This window comes from Coregonus clupeaformis, chromosome 32 (assembly GCF_020615455.1).
Source record: "Coregonus clupeaformis isolate EN_2021a chromosome 32, ASM2061545v1, whole genome shotgun sequence".
In the NCBI taxonomy this organism is placed as follows: domain Eukaryota; kingdom Metazoa; phylum Chordata; class Actinopteri; order Salmoniformes; family Salmonidae; genus Coregonus; species Coregonus clupeaformis.
In genome coordinates, this window is record NC_059223.1 from 5,859,370 (window position 1) to 5,875,492 (window position 16,123).

The 16,123-nt window shown below is 41.6% G+C and overlaps 2 protein-coding genes across 2 annotated transcripts in view; both read left to right on the forward strand.

Annotated features, from left to right (window-relative positions):
* mrvi1 (murine retrovirus integration site 1 homolog) overlaps positions 1-11,535 on the forward strand; it is a 29,210-nt gene extending 17,675 nt beyond the window's left edge. The window contains 11 exon segments of the mRNA XM_045209958.1: positions 1,503-1,643; positions 1,743-1,874; positions 2,563-2,716; positions 2,815-2,864; positions 3,072-3,224; positions 3,358-3,422; positions 5,949-6,068; positions 6,351-6,393; positions 6,396-6,496; positions 6,602-6,812; positions 11,527-11,535. Coding sequence (XP_045065893.1) covers positions 1,503-1,643; positions 1,743-1,874; positions 2,563-2,716; positions 2,815-2,864; positions 3,072-3,224; positions 3,358-3,422; positions 5,949-6,068; positions 6,351-6,393; positions 6,396-6,496; positions 6,602-6,812; positions 11,527-11,535 — 1,179 coding nt within the window.
* Positions 11,536-13,088: 1,553 nt separating this feature from the next.
* On the forward strand, positions 13,089-16,017 carry lyve1a (lymphatic vessel endothelial hyaluronic receptor 1a). Its single transcript, XM_045210020.1, has 6 exons — positions 13,089-13,304; positions 13,698-13,875; positions 13,983-14,122; positions 14,547-14,816; positions 14,958-15,036; positions 15,284-16,017. The coding sequence occupies exons 1-5, from the start codon at positions 13,220-13,222 to the stop codon at positions 14,984-14,986; spliced, it is 702 nt and encodes a 233-aa protein (XP_045065955.1). The 5' UTR covers positions 13,089-13,219; the 3' UTR covers positions 14,987-15,036; positions 15,284-16,017.
* Positions 16,018-16,123: the final 106 nt, after the last annotated feature.

Consider the following 16,123-nt stretch of genomic DNA (forward strand, 5'->3'; position numbering starts at 1 on the left):
CTGCACGTTATAGGCTCATCTCAGGCCTGGTAGCAAGCAGCACTGTCAACACACTGGCTAGTTGGTACTCTATATGGTAGCTGGGTAGCCCACTGGGGTAGTTGTGCTTTATATTGCCACATACATTGCTACCATAACAGTTGTTATGTTAACATGTTATCAAGGATGTTCAGTGTTACATGTGTTTATTCAGTCCCATACTGTATTAATGTTTTCTTGGGCAGCACATTCATTGACGTGACCCCTCTAGTTTTCAGACACCCTTGACTTTTTCCACATTTAGCTATGTTACAGCCTTATTCTAAAATGAATTAAATTGTTTATTTTTCTCATCAATCTACACACAATACCCCATAATGACAAAGCAAAAACAGTTTTTTTGAAATTTTTGCAAAGTTATAAAAAAAACAACGGAAATATCACTTTTACATAAGTATTCAGACCCTTTACTCAGAACTTTGTTGAAAACACATTTGGCAGTGATTACAGCCTCAAGTCTTCTTGGGTATGACGCTACAAGCTTGTCACACATGTATTTGGGCAGTTTCTCCCATTCTTCTCTGCAGATCCTCTCAAGCTCTGTCAGTTGGATGGGGAGCGTCGCTACACAGCTATTTTCATGTCTCTCCAGAGATGTTCGATTGGGTTCAAGTCCGGGCTCTGGCTCGGCCACTCAAGGACATTCAGAGACTTGTCCCAAAGTCACTCCTGCGTTGTCTTGGCTGTGTGCATAGGGTCGTTGTCCTTTTGTAAGGTGAACCTTTGCCCCAATCTGAGGTTCTGAGCACTCTGGAGCAGGTTTTCATCAAGGATCTCTCTGTACTTTGCTCCGTTCATCTTTCCCTCGATCCTGACTAGTCTCCCAGCCTTTTGGCCAGCTCTAGGAAGAGTCTTGGTGGTTCCAAACTTCTTCCATTTAAGATGATGGAGGCTACTGTGTTCTTGGGGACCTTCAATGCTGCAGACAATTTTTTAGTACCCGTCCCCAGATCTGTGCCTCGACACAATCCTGTCTAGGAGCTCTACGGACAATTCCTTCGACCTCATGGCTTGGTTTTTACTCTGACATGCACTGTCAACTGTGGGACCTTATATAGACAGGTGTGTGCCTTTCCAAATCATGTCCAATCAATTGAATTTACCACAGCTGGACTCCAATCAACTTGTAGAAACATCTCAAGGATGATCAATGGAAACAGGATGCACCTGAGCTCAATTCCGAGTCTGATAGCAAAGGGTCTGAATATTTATATGTAAATAAGGTATTTAAGTTTTTTATTTTTAATACATTTAATAAACCAGTTTTTTTTAAATCCATTTTAGAATAAGGCTGTAACGTAACAAAATGTGGAAAAAGGGAAGGGGTCTGAATACTTTCCGAATGCACTACACTTTGTGTGGCGGTCCAGTGAGTTGGTGTGTCTCAGTCCTTAATAATGGTATCTAATGTGTCCCTGGTGACTGTTTAATGAACATTAAACACAGTCATATCCTTCCCACAGAACGCGTTTGTTCAACTGTCGCTTGCGTTCCGGAACGACAACTACACTCTGGAGACGCGGCTCAAACAGGCGGAGCGGGAGCGGACCCTGACCGAGGAAAACACAGAGAAGGAACTGGAAGAATTCAAAGGCTCTCTGAAGGTCAGCCTTTAGTAGGCCATGATAACACAGGAGATTAAATGAGTTGTGATCCACTTTCACTTATCAAGGCCCTGTGTTTTGTTGTTGTTGTCTCCTCAGTGCACGGCACCACAGTGGAGCAACATGGATCAGCGGGAATCCTACCAGAGCCTCATAGAGACAGTAGCAGTACTGCACCGTCTGGCCACCAGGCTCTCCAGCAGGGCTGAGATGGTTGGAGCAGTGAGACAGGTACTGGAACGCAGGCATAGGATAGGATAGGATGGGCCATTCACGAGGTACCCTAATGATTTGCCTATAGAGAGAGGAAACCCCTGAATGAGAGAAGAAAACAATGAGTGAAAGTGAAAACTTTTCCATGCTCCACTGTCATGAGAAAAACACTGCCTTCTTTGGGATGTTCAGGGGGCATTGGAATGTTTGTGAAGGATTTAGCCCGATGTTATGCTTTCCCTCAGGTTATCGTTCATGCCAAAGCCAACTCCAATAAATGACTAGGGAAGGACTCAGGGCTATGTCCGTTGTTAGACGTCACACAAGTCCCTTGTGATTTATAGCCTAACAACACATTGCTGCTGTACGAGACCTGACCCCAGACCTGACATGATGATGGCTTTCCAAAGTGTTGGAGTCCCTCTCAAAATTCTATTCTCTCTCTCTCTCTCTCTGCTGTGACTGTATGGTTAACTATCCTGCCCATAGACAGTAATGACCCTGTTGTCGCTGTGTTATCTAGAACCTAAGAGGATTCTTCGTCTGTCCCCATAGGAGAACCCTTTAAAGAACCCATTTTTGGTTCCAGGTAGAACCCTTTTGGGTTCCAAGTAAAACCCTTTCCACAGAGGGTTCTACGTGGAACCCAAAAGGGTTCTCCTATGGGGACAGCCAAAGAACCCTTTTGAAACCCTGTGTGTGACAGGAGAAACGCATGAACAAGGCCACAGAGGTGATGATGCAGTACGTGGAGAATCTGAAGAGGACCTATGAGAAGGACCATGCTGAGCTGATGGAGTTCAAGAAGCTGGCCAACCAGAACTCCAGTCGCTGCTATGGAGGATCCATAGACACTGGAGGTACACCTGCACAAACCCTTTATCTCCAGTGCATGATAGGCGAGTTGTTGCAAAATGTTGATTGACTTAAACTGAATTCTCCTGTGTGCTTTGGTTAGATGATGGAGTTCCACGGCCATCCAGATCCATGTCGCTGACCCTGGGAAAGGTTGGTGCTGGAATGTTGAACAGAGTGTTTCCAGTGGGTTTATTGTTGAGAGAATGCACTGGATTTGACTGGTTATAGCAGGGTGACAGTTCTCAATGTGATAGACCATACAGTAAGGATAATGCCCCCAACTAAAACTCTCCCTCTCTTTTCTTCTACCCTCTTTCTCTCACCCTCTCTCTCTCCCTTCCAAATGTTCCTTATTAGGCTTTGCCTAGACGGAGGGTCAGTGTTGCGGTGGTCCCCAAATTTAACCTCCTGAACATACCTGGTCAGACCCCGGTCATGGCAGGTCCTGGCCCCAGCGTTGCCATGGGACCCAGCCACCAACCCACCATGGGCCAAGCACTTCCTGTCCTGGTATGTTTTCTACCCAATCATAGCCTTCTCAGCCTGTCAACCTGACCACATGATTAAGTGGTAATATCCCGTCTATTTAAATGTATCAGTCTGCTCTGTCTACATGCATGTTGTTTGTTCTTGTTAATTACAGTGTGAAGCCAACAGTATGAAAAGCATCTTTCCCACTGAGCCTACACAGCCAGCTATAGCTGAGAGGTATGTTCCTCCATCCTCTATCATAATGTGCACCCAATGCATACCCACGGATATACTGTACATACTGTACTCAGCACAATCTATCTGCTTGCATGTACAGTGGCTTGCAAAAGTATTCACCCCACTTAGAATTTTTCCTATTTTGTTGCATTACAACCTGGAATTAAAATTGATTTTTTGGGGGGTTTGTATCATTTGATTTACACAACATGCCTACCACTTTGAAGATGCAACATATTTTTTATTGTGAAACAAACAAGAAATAAGACAAAAAAACTGAACTTGAGCATGCATTACTATTCACATACTATTTGTTGAGTCAGGGTGTGTATTTTCTCTGTTGTGTTTGGCTATGTTGATTGTCTATGTTAGATTCTAGTATGTCTAGATCTATGTTGGCCTGTGTGGTTCCCAATCAGAGGCAGCTGTCGCTCGTTGTCTCTGATTGGGGACCATACTTAGGCAGCCTTTTGGCACCTGTTAGTTGTGGGATCTTGTTCCGTGTAAGGTATGTTGTGTGTATGCTACCTTGGACTTCACGTTTCGTTTGTTGTTTTGTCGTGGTGTTTATTCGTTAAATAAACATGTATGCTTATCACGCTGCGCCTTGGTCCTTCTCGTTCGTAAACGATCATGACAAATCTTTAAGTCATACCACAGATTCTCAATTGGATTGAGGTCTGGGCTTTGACTAGGCCATTCCAAGACATTTAAATGTTTCCCCTTAAACCACTCGAGTGTTGCTTTAGCAGTATGCTTAGGGTCATTGTCCTGCTGGAAGGTGAACCTCCGTCCCAGTCTCAAATCTCTGGAAGACTGAAACAGGTTTCCCTCAAGAATTTAGCGCCATCCATCATTCCTTCAATTCTGACCAGTTTCCCAGTCCCTGCCGATGTAAAACATCCCCACAGCATGATGCTGCCACCACCATGCTTCACTATGAGGATGGTGTTCTCGGGGTGATGAGAGGTGTTGGGTTTGCGCCAGACATAGCGTTTTCCTTGATGGCCAAAAAGCTCAATTTTAGTCTCATCTGACCAGAGTACCTTCTTCCATATGTTTGGGGAGTCTCTCATATGCCTTTTGGCGAACACCAAACGTGTTTACTTGTTTTTTTCTTTAAGCAATGGCTTTTTTCTGGCCACTCTTCCATAAAGCCCAGCAAACCTGGTGGACAGATACTCCAATCTCCGCTGTGGAGATTTGCAGCTCCTTCAGGGTTATCTTTGACCTCTTTGTTGCCTCTCTGATTAATCCCCTTTTATAACCCAACCCTGATCTGTACATCTCCACAACTTTGTTCCTGACCTGTTTGGAGAGCTCCTTGGTCTTCATGGTGCCACTTGCTTGTTGGTGCCCCTTGCTTAGTGGTGTTGCAGACTCTGGGCCTTTCAGAACAGGTGTATTTATACTGAGATCGTGTGACAGATAATGACACTTAGATTGCACACAGGTGGACTTTATTTAACTAATTATGTGAATTCTGAAGGTAATTGGTTGCACCAGATCTTATTTAGGGGCTTCATAGCAAAGGGGGTGAATACATATGCACGCACCACTTTTCCGTTATTTATTTTTTAGAATTTTTTGAAACAAGTTATTTTTTTCATTTCACTTCACCAATTTGGGCTATTTTGTGTATGTCAATTACATGAAATCCAAATAAAAAAAACAATTTAAATTACAGGTTGTAATGCAACAAAATAGGAAAAACGCCAAGGGGGATAAATAATTTTGCAAGGCACTGTATTGCCTGGTTCCTAAGGTCAGGTCACAGCTCCATGAAACAATGGGCAATGAGGGGCCTTACATTATGTACACCGTTATCAGAAGACATCTTGTGCTGTATCAGAATCATTGCCTCGTTTACTTGACCTCCAGGAAGTGTTCCCTGGGGAGTAGCTTGATTAATCCTGGCCATCCGGATAGCAGGGGCCATATACAGCAAAGCACTGCACTACCCTTATGCAACTCCCAGATTGTCTATGCACCCAAAATAACTGTGCAAGCATTCCATAAAAACCCAGCTGCAACTGATTGATGGGCTATTCTGAGATGTAATCTAAACATTTGGGTTGGGGAGCTTGACAAAAGCCAGCCAGGGGCTCCTTCCCTGGCCTAGTAATAAGGTGAGTCTGAGAGAGAGAGAGAGAGAGAGAGAGAGAGAGAGAGAGAACATGCAAGTGGATGCTGTCTTAGTTCGCCCCATGCCAAAATCTCAGGATCTCTCAGAGCGAGAGAGACAATAACAATCGTATCAAGTGTCTGCTCAGTAAAAGCCAGGGACATTTTAAGAGTCCCCATGTACACATTTTGCCTTTGTACTTTTGGTTTTTACCCAAGCTTGCCTGGCAGTGATGGTGCCATCCACGCACACTGCCTTTCAACTACGTTCCAGCCTGTCCATTAAGACAAGGCCACAGTGTTATGATGGAAAGCCTAGTGACCATGATGCACTCCTCTCTCTCATCATAATGTCTGTTGGTAAAATGTTCTATGTGTTCTTTCCGCTATGAAACAATGCAGTGGAAAGAGTGTGGCAGAGCAGGAAGCTGAGCCATCAGCCCCAGCCAAGCCCCCCGTCAACCTAGAGGAGATCAGATCAGAGATCAAGGCAAAGATCGAGGAGGAGGCCTACAATAAAGGGTGAGGCCCTTTTCTATGTACCCGCTCACACTGACCACCCACACACATACCCACAGTCACACACCCTGTGCACGCTGACAGAAGAGTGGCGCAACACTGGCTGTACTGTACTGACATAATAGTATGAAGAATCAACAAAATATACAGTACATTCAGTACATTCAGCATTCAAATAAAGTTAAGTAGTTTATATGTAATGAGCCACTGCTGCCTTGTGATACATCCTCTACGTTCAGCTCATGTGCTTTTAATGATAAAACAAATGTAATGTTCCAAATACAGCTACCAAGAGGGACTGAAGAGAAGTAAAGAAGTCAAAGAGGTGGTGGGGAGGAGGAGGAGGAGGAGGAGGAGAACGCAGAGGAATTGCCAGAAAAGAAGGATGAAGAAAAAGGAAAAGAAGTCAGCAGAAAAGAAAAGTTCAGCAGGTGATTTTCACTTCATGTAGATAAATTGTAAATACATAATTATGTATAATGACTGGGTGTATACCTTGAATTGTTCTGAATCCCCTCTCAATGTCGCCTTTACAGTAAGGTTGAAGAGATCCTAGTTGTCCTTGACCGGCTTTGCCCCAAGATTTTCCGCCGTAACCGACTTCTCTGGATTGTTTTGACGCTGTTCCTGGTCACGTTTCTGGTCGTCAATGTTTTCACATACTTTAGTGATCGCTATAACAACCATGGGGACATGTCGGCAGAAAAAGCCATGGTCCAGGGCAAGAAGAAGATCTTTGGACTGAATGTAGGAGTACAGCCAAAGAATCCCACTCCAGAATAAGAGTCTGTCTCATCCTTCTCTCAGCCCATAGACTATTTTTTCCCATGATACATCACCATACAAGAGCTGAACTTGAATATAGGGTTTTGAAGATATAGGGTTTGGGGATGTATCTTTGGGAGCATTTGTTGATTATTTTCATGGTTTCAGAGGATAAGCCTTCTAATGATCATAGACTTTATCAAGGCATATTTATGTTGTTAGGAAAGCTGCCTGAGTGTTTGTGATGGTGATATATGATTGTTGCTTAGGGGGCCAAGTATAATAGTTTGATGAAATGTTTTCTTATCTACAGTGAGGTCCAGCACTTTGGATATGAAATGATACAATGACTATGAGGTTAAAATGCAGAAAGTAAGCTTTAATTTGAGGGCATTTCCATCCATACCAGGTGAATTTTTGAAATTACAGCACTTTTTGTACATAGTCCCCCCATTTCAGGGAGCCAGAAGTATTTGGACTAATTCACTTATACAGTTGAAGTCGGAACGTACATACACCTTAGGCAAATACATTTAAACTCAGTTTTTCACAATTCCTGACATTTAATCCTAGTAAAAATTCCCTGTCTTAGGTCAGTTAGGATCACCAATACATTTTAAGAATGTGAAATGTCAGAATAATAGTAGAGAGAATGATTTATTTCAGCTTTTATTTCTTTCATCACATTCCCAGTGGGTCAGAATTAGTATTTGGTAGCATTGCCTTTAAATTGTTTAACTTGGGTCAAACGTTTCGGGTGAATTTTGGCCCATTCCTCCTGACAGAGCTGGTGTAACTGAGTCAGGTTTGTAGGCCTCCTTGCTCGCACACACTTTTTCAGTTCTGCCCACAAATGTTCTATAGGATTGAGGTCAGGGATTTGTGATGGCCACTCCAATACCTTGGCTTTGTTGACCTTTAGCCATTTTGCCACAACTTTGGAAGTATGCTTGGGGTCATTGTCCATTTGGAAGACCCATTTGCGACCAAGCTTTAACTTCCTGACTGATGTCTTGAGATGTTGCTTCAATATATCCACATAACTTTCCTTCCTCATGATGCCATCTTCAGTGAGGGAAAAAAGTATTTGATCCCCTGCTGATTTTGTACGTTTGCCCACTGACAAAGACATGATCAGTCTATAATTTTAATGGTAGGTTTATTTGAACAGTGAGAGACAGAATAACAACAACGAAAATCCAGAAAAACGCATGTCAAAAATGTTATCAATTGATTAGCATTTTAATGAGGGAAATAAGTATTTGACCCCTCTGCAAAACATGACTTAGTACTTGGTGGCAAAACCCTTGTTGGCAATCACAGAGGTCAGACGTTTCTTGTAGTTGGCCACCAGGTTTGCACACATCTCAGGAGGGATTTTGTTCCACTCCTCTTTGCAGATCTTCTCCAAGTCATTAAGGTTTCGAGGCTGACGTTTGGCAACTCGAACCTTCAGCTCCCTCCACAGATTTTCTATGGGATTAAGGTCTGGAGACTGGCTAGGCCACTCCAGGACCTTAATGTGCTTCTTCTTGAGCCACTCCTTTGTTGCCTTGGCCGTGTGTTTTGGGTCATTGTCATGCTGGAATACCCATCCACGACCCATTTTCAATGCCCTGGCTGAGGGAAGGAGGTTCTCACCCAAGATTTGACGGTACATGGCCCCGTCCATCGTCCCTTTGATGCGGTAAAGTTGTCCTGTCCCCTTAGCAGAAAAACACCCCCAAAGAATAATGTTTCCACCTCCATGTTTGATGGTGGGGATGGTGTTCTTGGGGTCATAGGCAGCATTCCTCCTCCTCCAAACACGGCGAGTTGAGTTGATGCTAAAGAGCTCGATTTTGGTCTCATCTGACCACAACACTTTCACCCAGTTCTCCTCTGAATCATTCAGTTGTTCATTGGCAAACTTCAGACGGCCCTGTATATGTGCTTTCTTGAGCAGGGGGACCTTGCGGGCGCTGCAGGATTTCAGTCCTTCATGGCGTAGTGTGTTACCAATTGTTTTCTTGGTGACTATGGTCCCAGCTGCCTTGAGATCATTGACAAGATCCTCCCGTGTAGTTCTGGGCTGATTCCTCACCGTTCTCATGATCATTGCAACTCCACGAGGTGAGATCTTGCATGGAGCCCCATGCCGAGGGAGATTGACAGTTATTTTGTGTTTCTTCCATTTGCGAATAATCGCACCAACTGTTGTCACCTTCTCACCAAGCTGCTTGGCGATGGTCTTGTAGCCCATTCCAGCCTTGTGTAGGTCTACAATCTTGTCCCTGATATCCTTGGAGAGCTCTTTAGTCTTGGCCATGGTGGAGAGTTTGGAATCTGATTGATTAATTGCTTCTGTGGACAGGTGTCTTTTATACAGGTAACAAGCTGAGATTAGGAGCACTCCCTTTAAGAGTGTGCTCCTAATCTCAGCTCGTTACCTGTATAAAAGACACCTGGGAGCCAGAAATCTTTCTGATTGAGAGAGGGTCAAATACTTATTTCCCTCATTAAAATGCAAATCAATTTATAACATTTTTGACATGCGTTTTTCTGGATTTTTTGTTTGTTATTCTGTCTCTCACTGTTCAAATAAACCTACCATTAAAATTATAGACTGATCATTTCTTTGTCAGTGGGCAAATGCACAAAATCAGCAGGGGATCAAATACTTTTTTCCCTACTGTATTTTGTGAAGTGCACCAGTTCCTCCTGCAGCAAAAGCACCCCCACAGCATGATGCTACCACCCCTGTGCTTCACGGTTGGGATGGTGTTCTTCGGCTTGCAAGCTGACCCCTTTTTCCTCCAAACATAACGATGGTCATTATGGCCAAACAGTTCTATTTTGTTTCATCAGACCAGAGGACATTTCTCCAAAAAGTACGATCTTTGTCCCCATGTGCAGTTGCAAACCGTAGTCTGGCTTTTTTTATGGTGGTTTTGGAGCAGTGGCTTCTTCCTTGCTGAGCGACCTTTCAGGTTATGTCGATATAGGACTCGTTTTACTGTGGATATAGATACTTTTGTACCTGTGTCCTCCAGCATCTTCACAAGGTCCTTTGCTGTTGTTCTGGGATTGATTTGCACTTTTCTCACCAAAGTACGTTCATCTCTAGGAGACAGAACGAGTCTCCTTCCTGAGCGGTATGATGGCTGCGTGGTCCCATGGTGTTTATACTTGTGTACTATTGTTTGTACAGATGAACGTGGTACCTTCAGGCATTTGGAAATTGCTCCCAAGGATGAACCAGACTTGTGGAGGTCTACAATTTTTTTCTGAGGTCTTGGCTGATTTCTTTTGATTTTCCCATGATGTCAAGCAAAGAGGCACTGAGTTTGAAGGTAGGCCTTGAAATACATTCACGGGTACACCTCCAAGTGACTCAAATTATGTCAATTAGCCTATCAGAAGCTTCTAAAGCCATGACATCATTTTCTGGAATTTTCCAAGCTGTTTAAAGCCACAGTCAACTTAGTGTATGTAAACTTCTGACCCACTGGAATTGTGATACAGTGAATTATAAGTGAAATAATTTGTCTGTAAACAATTGTTGGAAAAATGACTTGTGTCATGTACAAAGTAGATGTCCTAACCGACTTGCCAAAACTATAGTTTGTTAACAAGACATTTGTGGAGTGGTTGAAAAACAAGTTTTGAATGACTCCAACCTAAGTGTATGTAAACTTCCGACTTCAACTGTATGTGTATTAAAGTTGTCAAATCTGTAGTATTTGGCTTGTGACGCTACAAACTTGTTGGACGCATTCACAGTTTGTTTTGGTTGTGTTTCCGATTATTTTGTGCCCAGATTTGACTACAGAAAGGAATGGTAAAATAATTTGTGTCATTTGTAAATAAGTTGTAAATAAGAATAAAATATTTGTCTGAACACTTCTATTTTAATGTGGATGCTACCATGATTACGGATAATCCTGAATGACACAATGAACAGTATGAACAGGGAGGGTTAGAATTTTGGGGGGGTATGATATTTATGCCTCAGTAACTTTCACACTAATCATTATTCACGATTCATTCATGATTAGCCGTAATCATGGTAGCATCCACATTAATTTAAAAGTGTTTAGAAACATGTTCTATTCTTATTTACACTAAAAGTGACTCCAAAATACACAACACATTATTTACCATTCATTTATATTTGGCACAAAATAATCTGACACACAAACTGCAAATGCATTCAACAAGTTTGTAGTCACAAGCTTGATGTAGTCATTGCATGCTATGAATATGGGACCAAATACTACACTTTTGACTACTTTAATACACATAGAAGTGAATTTGGCCAAATACTTTTGGTTCCCTAAAATGGGGGACTATGTACAAAAAGTGCTGTAATTTTTAAACTGTTCTCCCGATATGGATGAAAATACCCTCAATTTAAAGCTGACAGTCTGCACTTTATAGTCATTGTATCATTTCAAATCCAAAGTGCTGAAGAACAGAGCCAAAACAACACAATATTGTCACCGTCCAAATACTTTTGGACCTCACTGTATATATTCACAATGTATTGTTATTATTCCTTGTCCTACTCTGAATGTCATCCTGGAGGACTGAATGTGGCCCCTTGGGCGAAAATTGATGATTCATGATGAGTTCCCTAAGACAAATGTCACAGTAGACATTAGACTAATGTACATTTATCTAACACTCTAATGTTACTGTGTGTTCGTTCTCTCAGGTCCAGTAAGATGACATCCCCTGAAGAGATTTACAGAGATATTTCAAGAGATAGATATGTTTAAATAAAAATCTTTAGTAAAATATCTAGATTTGTGGTATTTAAGCAGATACTTTTTTGGAAAATCTGTAATACAAGCACATTCCAAAGTAGTTCCTCAAGTGCAATATTTAGCAGCTGATGGTTCTTGTTTGTTTAGTGTTGTTACTGTGTTGGTTTGCGTCCTCCGAGCACTGAAAGATTTCCTTCATGTACGAGAGCACTTTTACACAGCATGAGAAATGTTTTATCTTCTTCGCACATGTGTGCGATGGTTTTCTGTTGTGTCATCTTCGCCTTGAAATAAAGGTGCCTTAAAACTCGCAGCCTTCATTTCCTGAGTGAATAATGTGTCACACAGACAGGTGCAGTTTAGATAAAGCAAGCAGGTGTGTTGGCAGAGTTCTCATGCTAACCTCCCAAATCAGTCGTTTCCTTGGAGGAATGAGTGACACAGCGCTTGTTCCCTTCCGCCCTGCACTTATGAAAATGAAAGATCTTATGAACCTTTCATATCTCTCAGGAAACCACTTCTGTAATCTAATTGGGTCCATTGGGCTGTAGCTGCAGTGTGTCAAGGCTGCTTGAGTGATTCTCTCTATTTTAATATTAAATGAATGTCACAAAATAAAATATAAATGTCCTCTTTAGATGTTCATTTTTTTGTGATGTTTAAATGTCACTGACTCTTCTCATATGGCAAACAACTACTTTTGCTTATTTTTCAGTTCTGCCTGCGTCATTTCCTGCTGTACTAGGTTGGGGTGAGGTGTTTTGCTGGAAGTTGGATTTCGCTGTGTGTCAGAGTCACATCAGAGGATGCCAGGGATCATGAGCTTGTTAATGACAAGCAATGGGCAGAGGGAGGAAATCATTGTGTGAGGTGCCAAAGCCAATAGAAATAAACAATTTGCCCAACATCTATCTGTGCCAAACATTCCTCCTGTACTCTCTCGAAAGAATAACAATTAAGGAGTAGCTTGTTTGATTTATGCTTATTCTGTATTCATACGTTTTTTAGGCAGACTCCCAAATTTCACGTGCCTATCTATTAAAACAAATTATCATTAGAGCCTTTGGTTTTCCTCAGGTTCAATGTTTTAATGTTAGTTGTTTTAATAGAAGGGATCCTTGAGGTCAGATCAGAAATGATCCTCTCAGAAATGTTTTCCTGAAGTTGGTAAAGGAGTCTTGAAGATCGGTTTGGATGCAATCCTCCATTTGTCTTTCAAGCATAATGTGTTATTACACATTATGAGTAAGAGCTGTTGATCTTATTCTCTGTTAATTAACCTCTTAAAAAATATTACCACTACTTCAGCAGTTTATCCCACACTTCCGAACCTTCTGCACCATGTTATGTTAACGTCTTGGTACGTTTATCTTCTTCTTGGACCTGGTTGGTTCCTAAAGTGCTCATACTGAATGGCCTGTACAATGTACTTCCTGCTTCCGCTTCCTGATGGTTCCGTGGCCTTGTCACCACCTCGTCTGACTGGTCATTTATGCAACAGCCTTGTACACTTCATGAACCCACCCTTCTGATCTGAAGAGAATCACCTCTCACTAACCCCTTCATTTGGCTCACAGACACACAGTGGAACACTTGTCATCCTAGTAGCTCCCAGTCCTGTGTCTCTGACCATTAGTAACCATGATGCAGGTTTGGATCCTCTCACTACTGCTGCCTCTCACACTATCATTCTCTGGTCTACATGTTGATCCTAGCAAAATTCATGGTAAGATTGTTTTATTTTTTGGATTATATTGTGTGTGCGCCTCAAAGCTCAAAAAATGTTACCTTCTTTCACTAATCGAAATCAGTTCTCAAATATGCATTGTGCTTTTGGATAATTATTTTGAAGTGATTTTGTTTTGTTCATTAATGATTACTGATGAACATTGATATAAAAATACATTAAGTAATACCAGGCATACAAATGCATTAAGTGATAATTGTTCACTAATTGATCTAAAAGAAAAAACTAAATGAGTTTAACATATTCCGACTTATTATTGGATTTTCAAATAGATAAACTTGACTAATTAGAAACAAGAACAGTGAAATATGAATAATGTTTTAAAACCAGCAAACATGCACAGAAACGTATCTTCAATTCCCTTTTCACCAGCTTTCCCAGATAGCCAAATCGCTGGGGTGTTTCTGGTCAGCTACACAAATGCCCTCAACCAGTTGACCTATGCCTTCAATGCCTCTGAGGCCAGGGAGGTGTGCTGGTCTCTGGGTGTAACCATGGCCTCCAATTCCCAGGTTGAGGAGGCTCAGAGACTGGGCTTGGAAACATGCAGGTAAAATGGCGTTTGGATTAGATTTTTCTTTGTATGCTAGTGATCCTTTTAATAATAGATAACCTCTGGGAATTAATTAATCCATTTCAAATCGTCTGTGTCTCCAGGTTTGGGTGGATTGATGAACATTTTGCAGTGATCCCTCGTATTGAGGCCAGTAAAACCTGTGGTCAAAACCAGACCGGTGTCATCAAATGGAGAGCCTCTGTCACCAAACTTTTTGATGTGTTCTGCTTCGATGCTTCAGGTACAGTTAAGGATTTTAAAAAATCTATAATCTCAATGCAGTCAATCGATCAAAGGTAAAGTAGAGAAATGGTATGGTATGGTGATTCATGGATACGTAGGCTAATTGCTCTGTGCCTTTCTGTCGACCCTAAACTCGGAGGCATTTGGGATTTTTCCAGAAAGTCCAATCACATACTTTCATTTCCTTTTGTGAGACTAACAATTTTATGAACGTGAGAGGAAAAGGGAACATTTGAGCGTGAAAAACATCCTACATTAACTTCCTGAACTGTCCCTGGGGTGGTGTGACCAAGTTTTAGGAATTGAGTGAAATGAAAATATTTGGCAAACAGCCACTGTGATGTCAATGCTGGATATCAAGTTATTAATTTAATTGAATGTGAATACATTTTCTAATTTACACTTTCATTTACTTACTACAGTGAGACAATTGGAGGATACCACAACTGATGTCCCTTTGACCACACAGGAGCAACAGGAGGGACCACATCCTTCTCCTTCAGGAGCGGCCTCATTCCCCTCTACCTCCCTCTCTCCAGCCATCACTCATCTTGTCCGCTCCACACAGTCTGCCCGGCCCACCTCTCAGTCTCGTTCTTCCCTTCTCTCTCTCAGTATTTTTTCTGACAACCCAGAGGAGGTAGAGGTAGAACTACACCAGTCCATGAGCAGTGCAAATTCTTCAATCGGAGGTTTGAGACATTTAACTACCAGCATTGCTGTTGTCCATCAAACCACTCCTTTGTTCTGTCATCATTACCATTGGGAGTGAAAGTGACAAGGCCTATTTTGTATGAGTAATCTCTTCCCTCTCCTGTGCTCTGTTGTTTTAGCGGTGTCAAAAGCATTAGTTATCACCTAGACCTTTGTTCTCCTTCTAACTGCAATGGCCATTCTCTGGTACTTTAGAACGTAAGTGTTTAAAAAAACAAAACATGTTTGTAAAAGTGAAAAAACAAGATATGTAAGATTCCTTGACTTGAAAGCCATTATTTAGATCAAGGTAATTCATTAAGCACAATTACTATAACATATACATGTTGACATGATCATGCAAACATTTTATTTGTATCAGAGGAACGTTTGGGATATAATTTAACGCTGTGTTAACTGGCGTTCAGCCTGGAAGTCACATTTCATTTTTCTTCTCTTTACAAAGGAACAATGGGCTGAAGACTATTCTCCCCTGCTGGGATGTGGAGCAGCAGAAAGAGTACATTGAGACAGAGGAGTGTGCAGCACACACCTGTATGAAGGACACAAAGGAAGCCCAGACTGAGGCTGAAGCTAAGGCTGAACCTGAGGAGGATGTGTGCAAAGAGACAGCCAATGACGTCAGTGTGAACATCAGTGATGAGACCAACACAGATTCAGCATTAGAGACAGAACCTTGATGCTTTAGATTCTGTAAGACCAAAGATAAGATCTGACTGTTTTTTAAAAGTAATGTTCCTTTTTTAAAGTTATGTTCCTGCTTATGGAAGTTATGTTGTTTAGTAGTTTGTACAAAGTGTGCATTGATGTTATTCAAATGCATTTATTTATAGCATGGGTGGTCTTTCCAATTTTGATTTAAAAAGTTAATTTATGTCTCGTTGTTTTTTGTTGTTCATATTCGAAATAGATTGTTCTAGAGATCGTCCTATATTTTAGCCACTAGATGGCGATGTCATCAAGGCAATTATTGTTGCAATGTGGATGAGTTGGGGCTAGGACTAGTATTGTGGCTGAAATGAAAATGGGTTCATATTTTCTGCTATACAGATCATTGATTTGACGACTTCAGATAGAGTTAGTCAATATTCCAGGGCCACTGCTTACTACTGCATGTTAAATAATGTTTTTAACCTAATGCCAATCTTGAACTGATGCAATAAATTCAAACATTTTGTATCCCTGCCTTGCAGTTACTTCTTAGCCTTTTTTGGAAATGTAGTAGGCTACTGCCATGAGATTTGGGTTAGTGCTTAGTAATATTAATGTTCTAATAAACAATCTA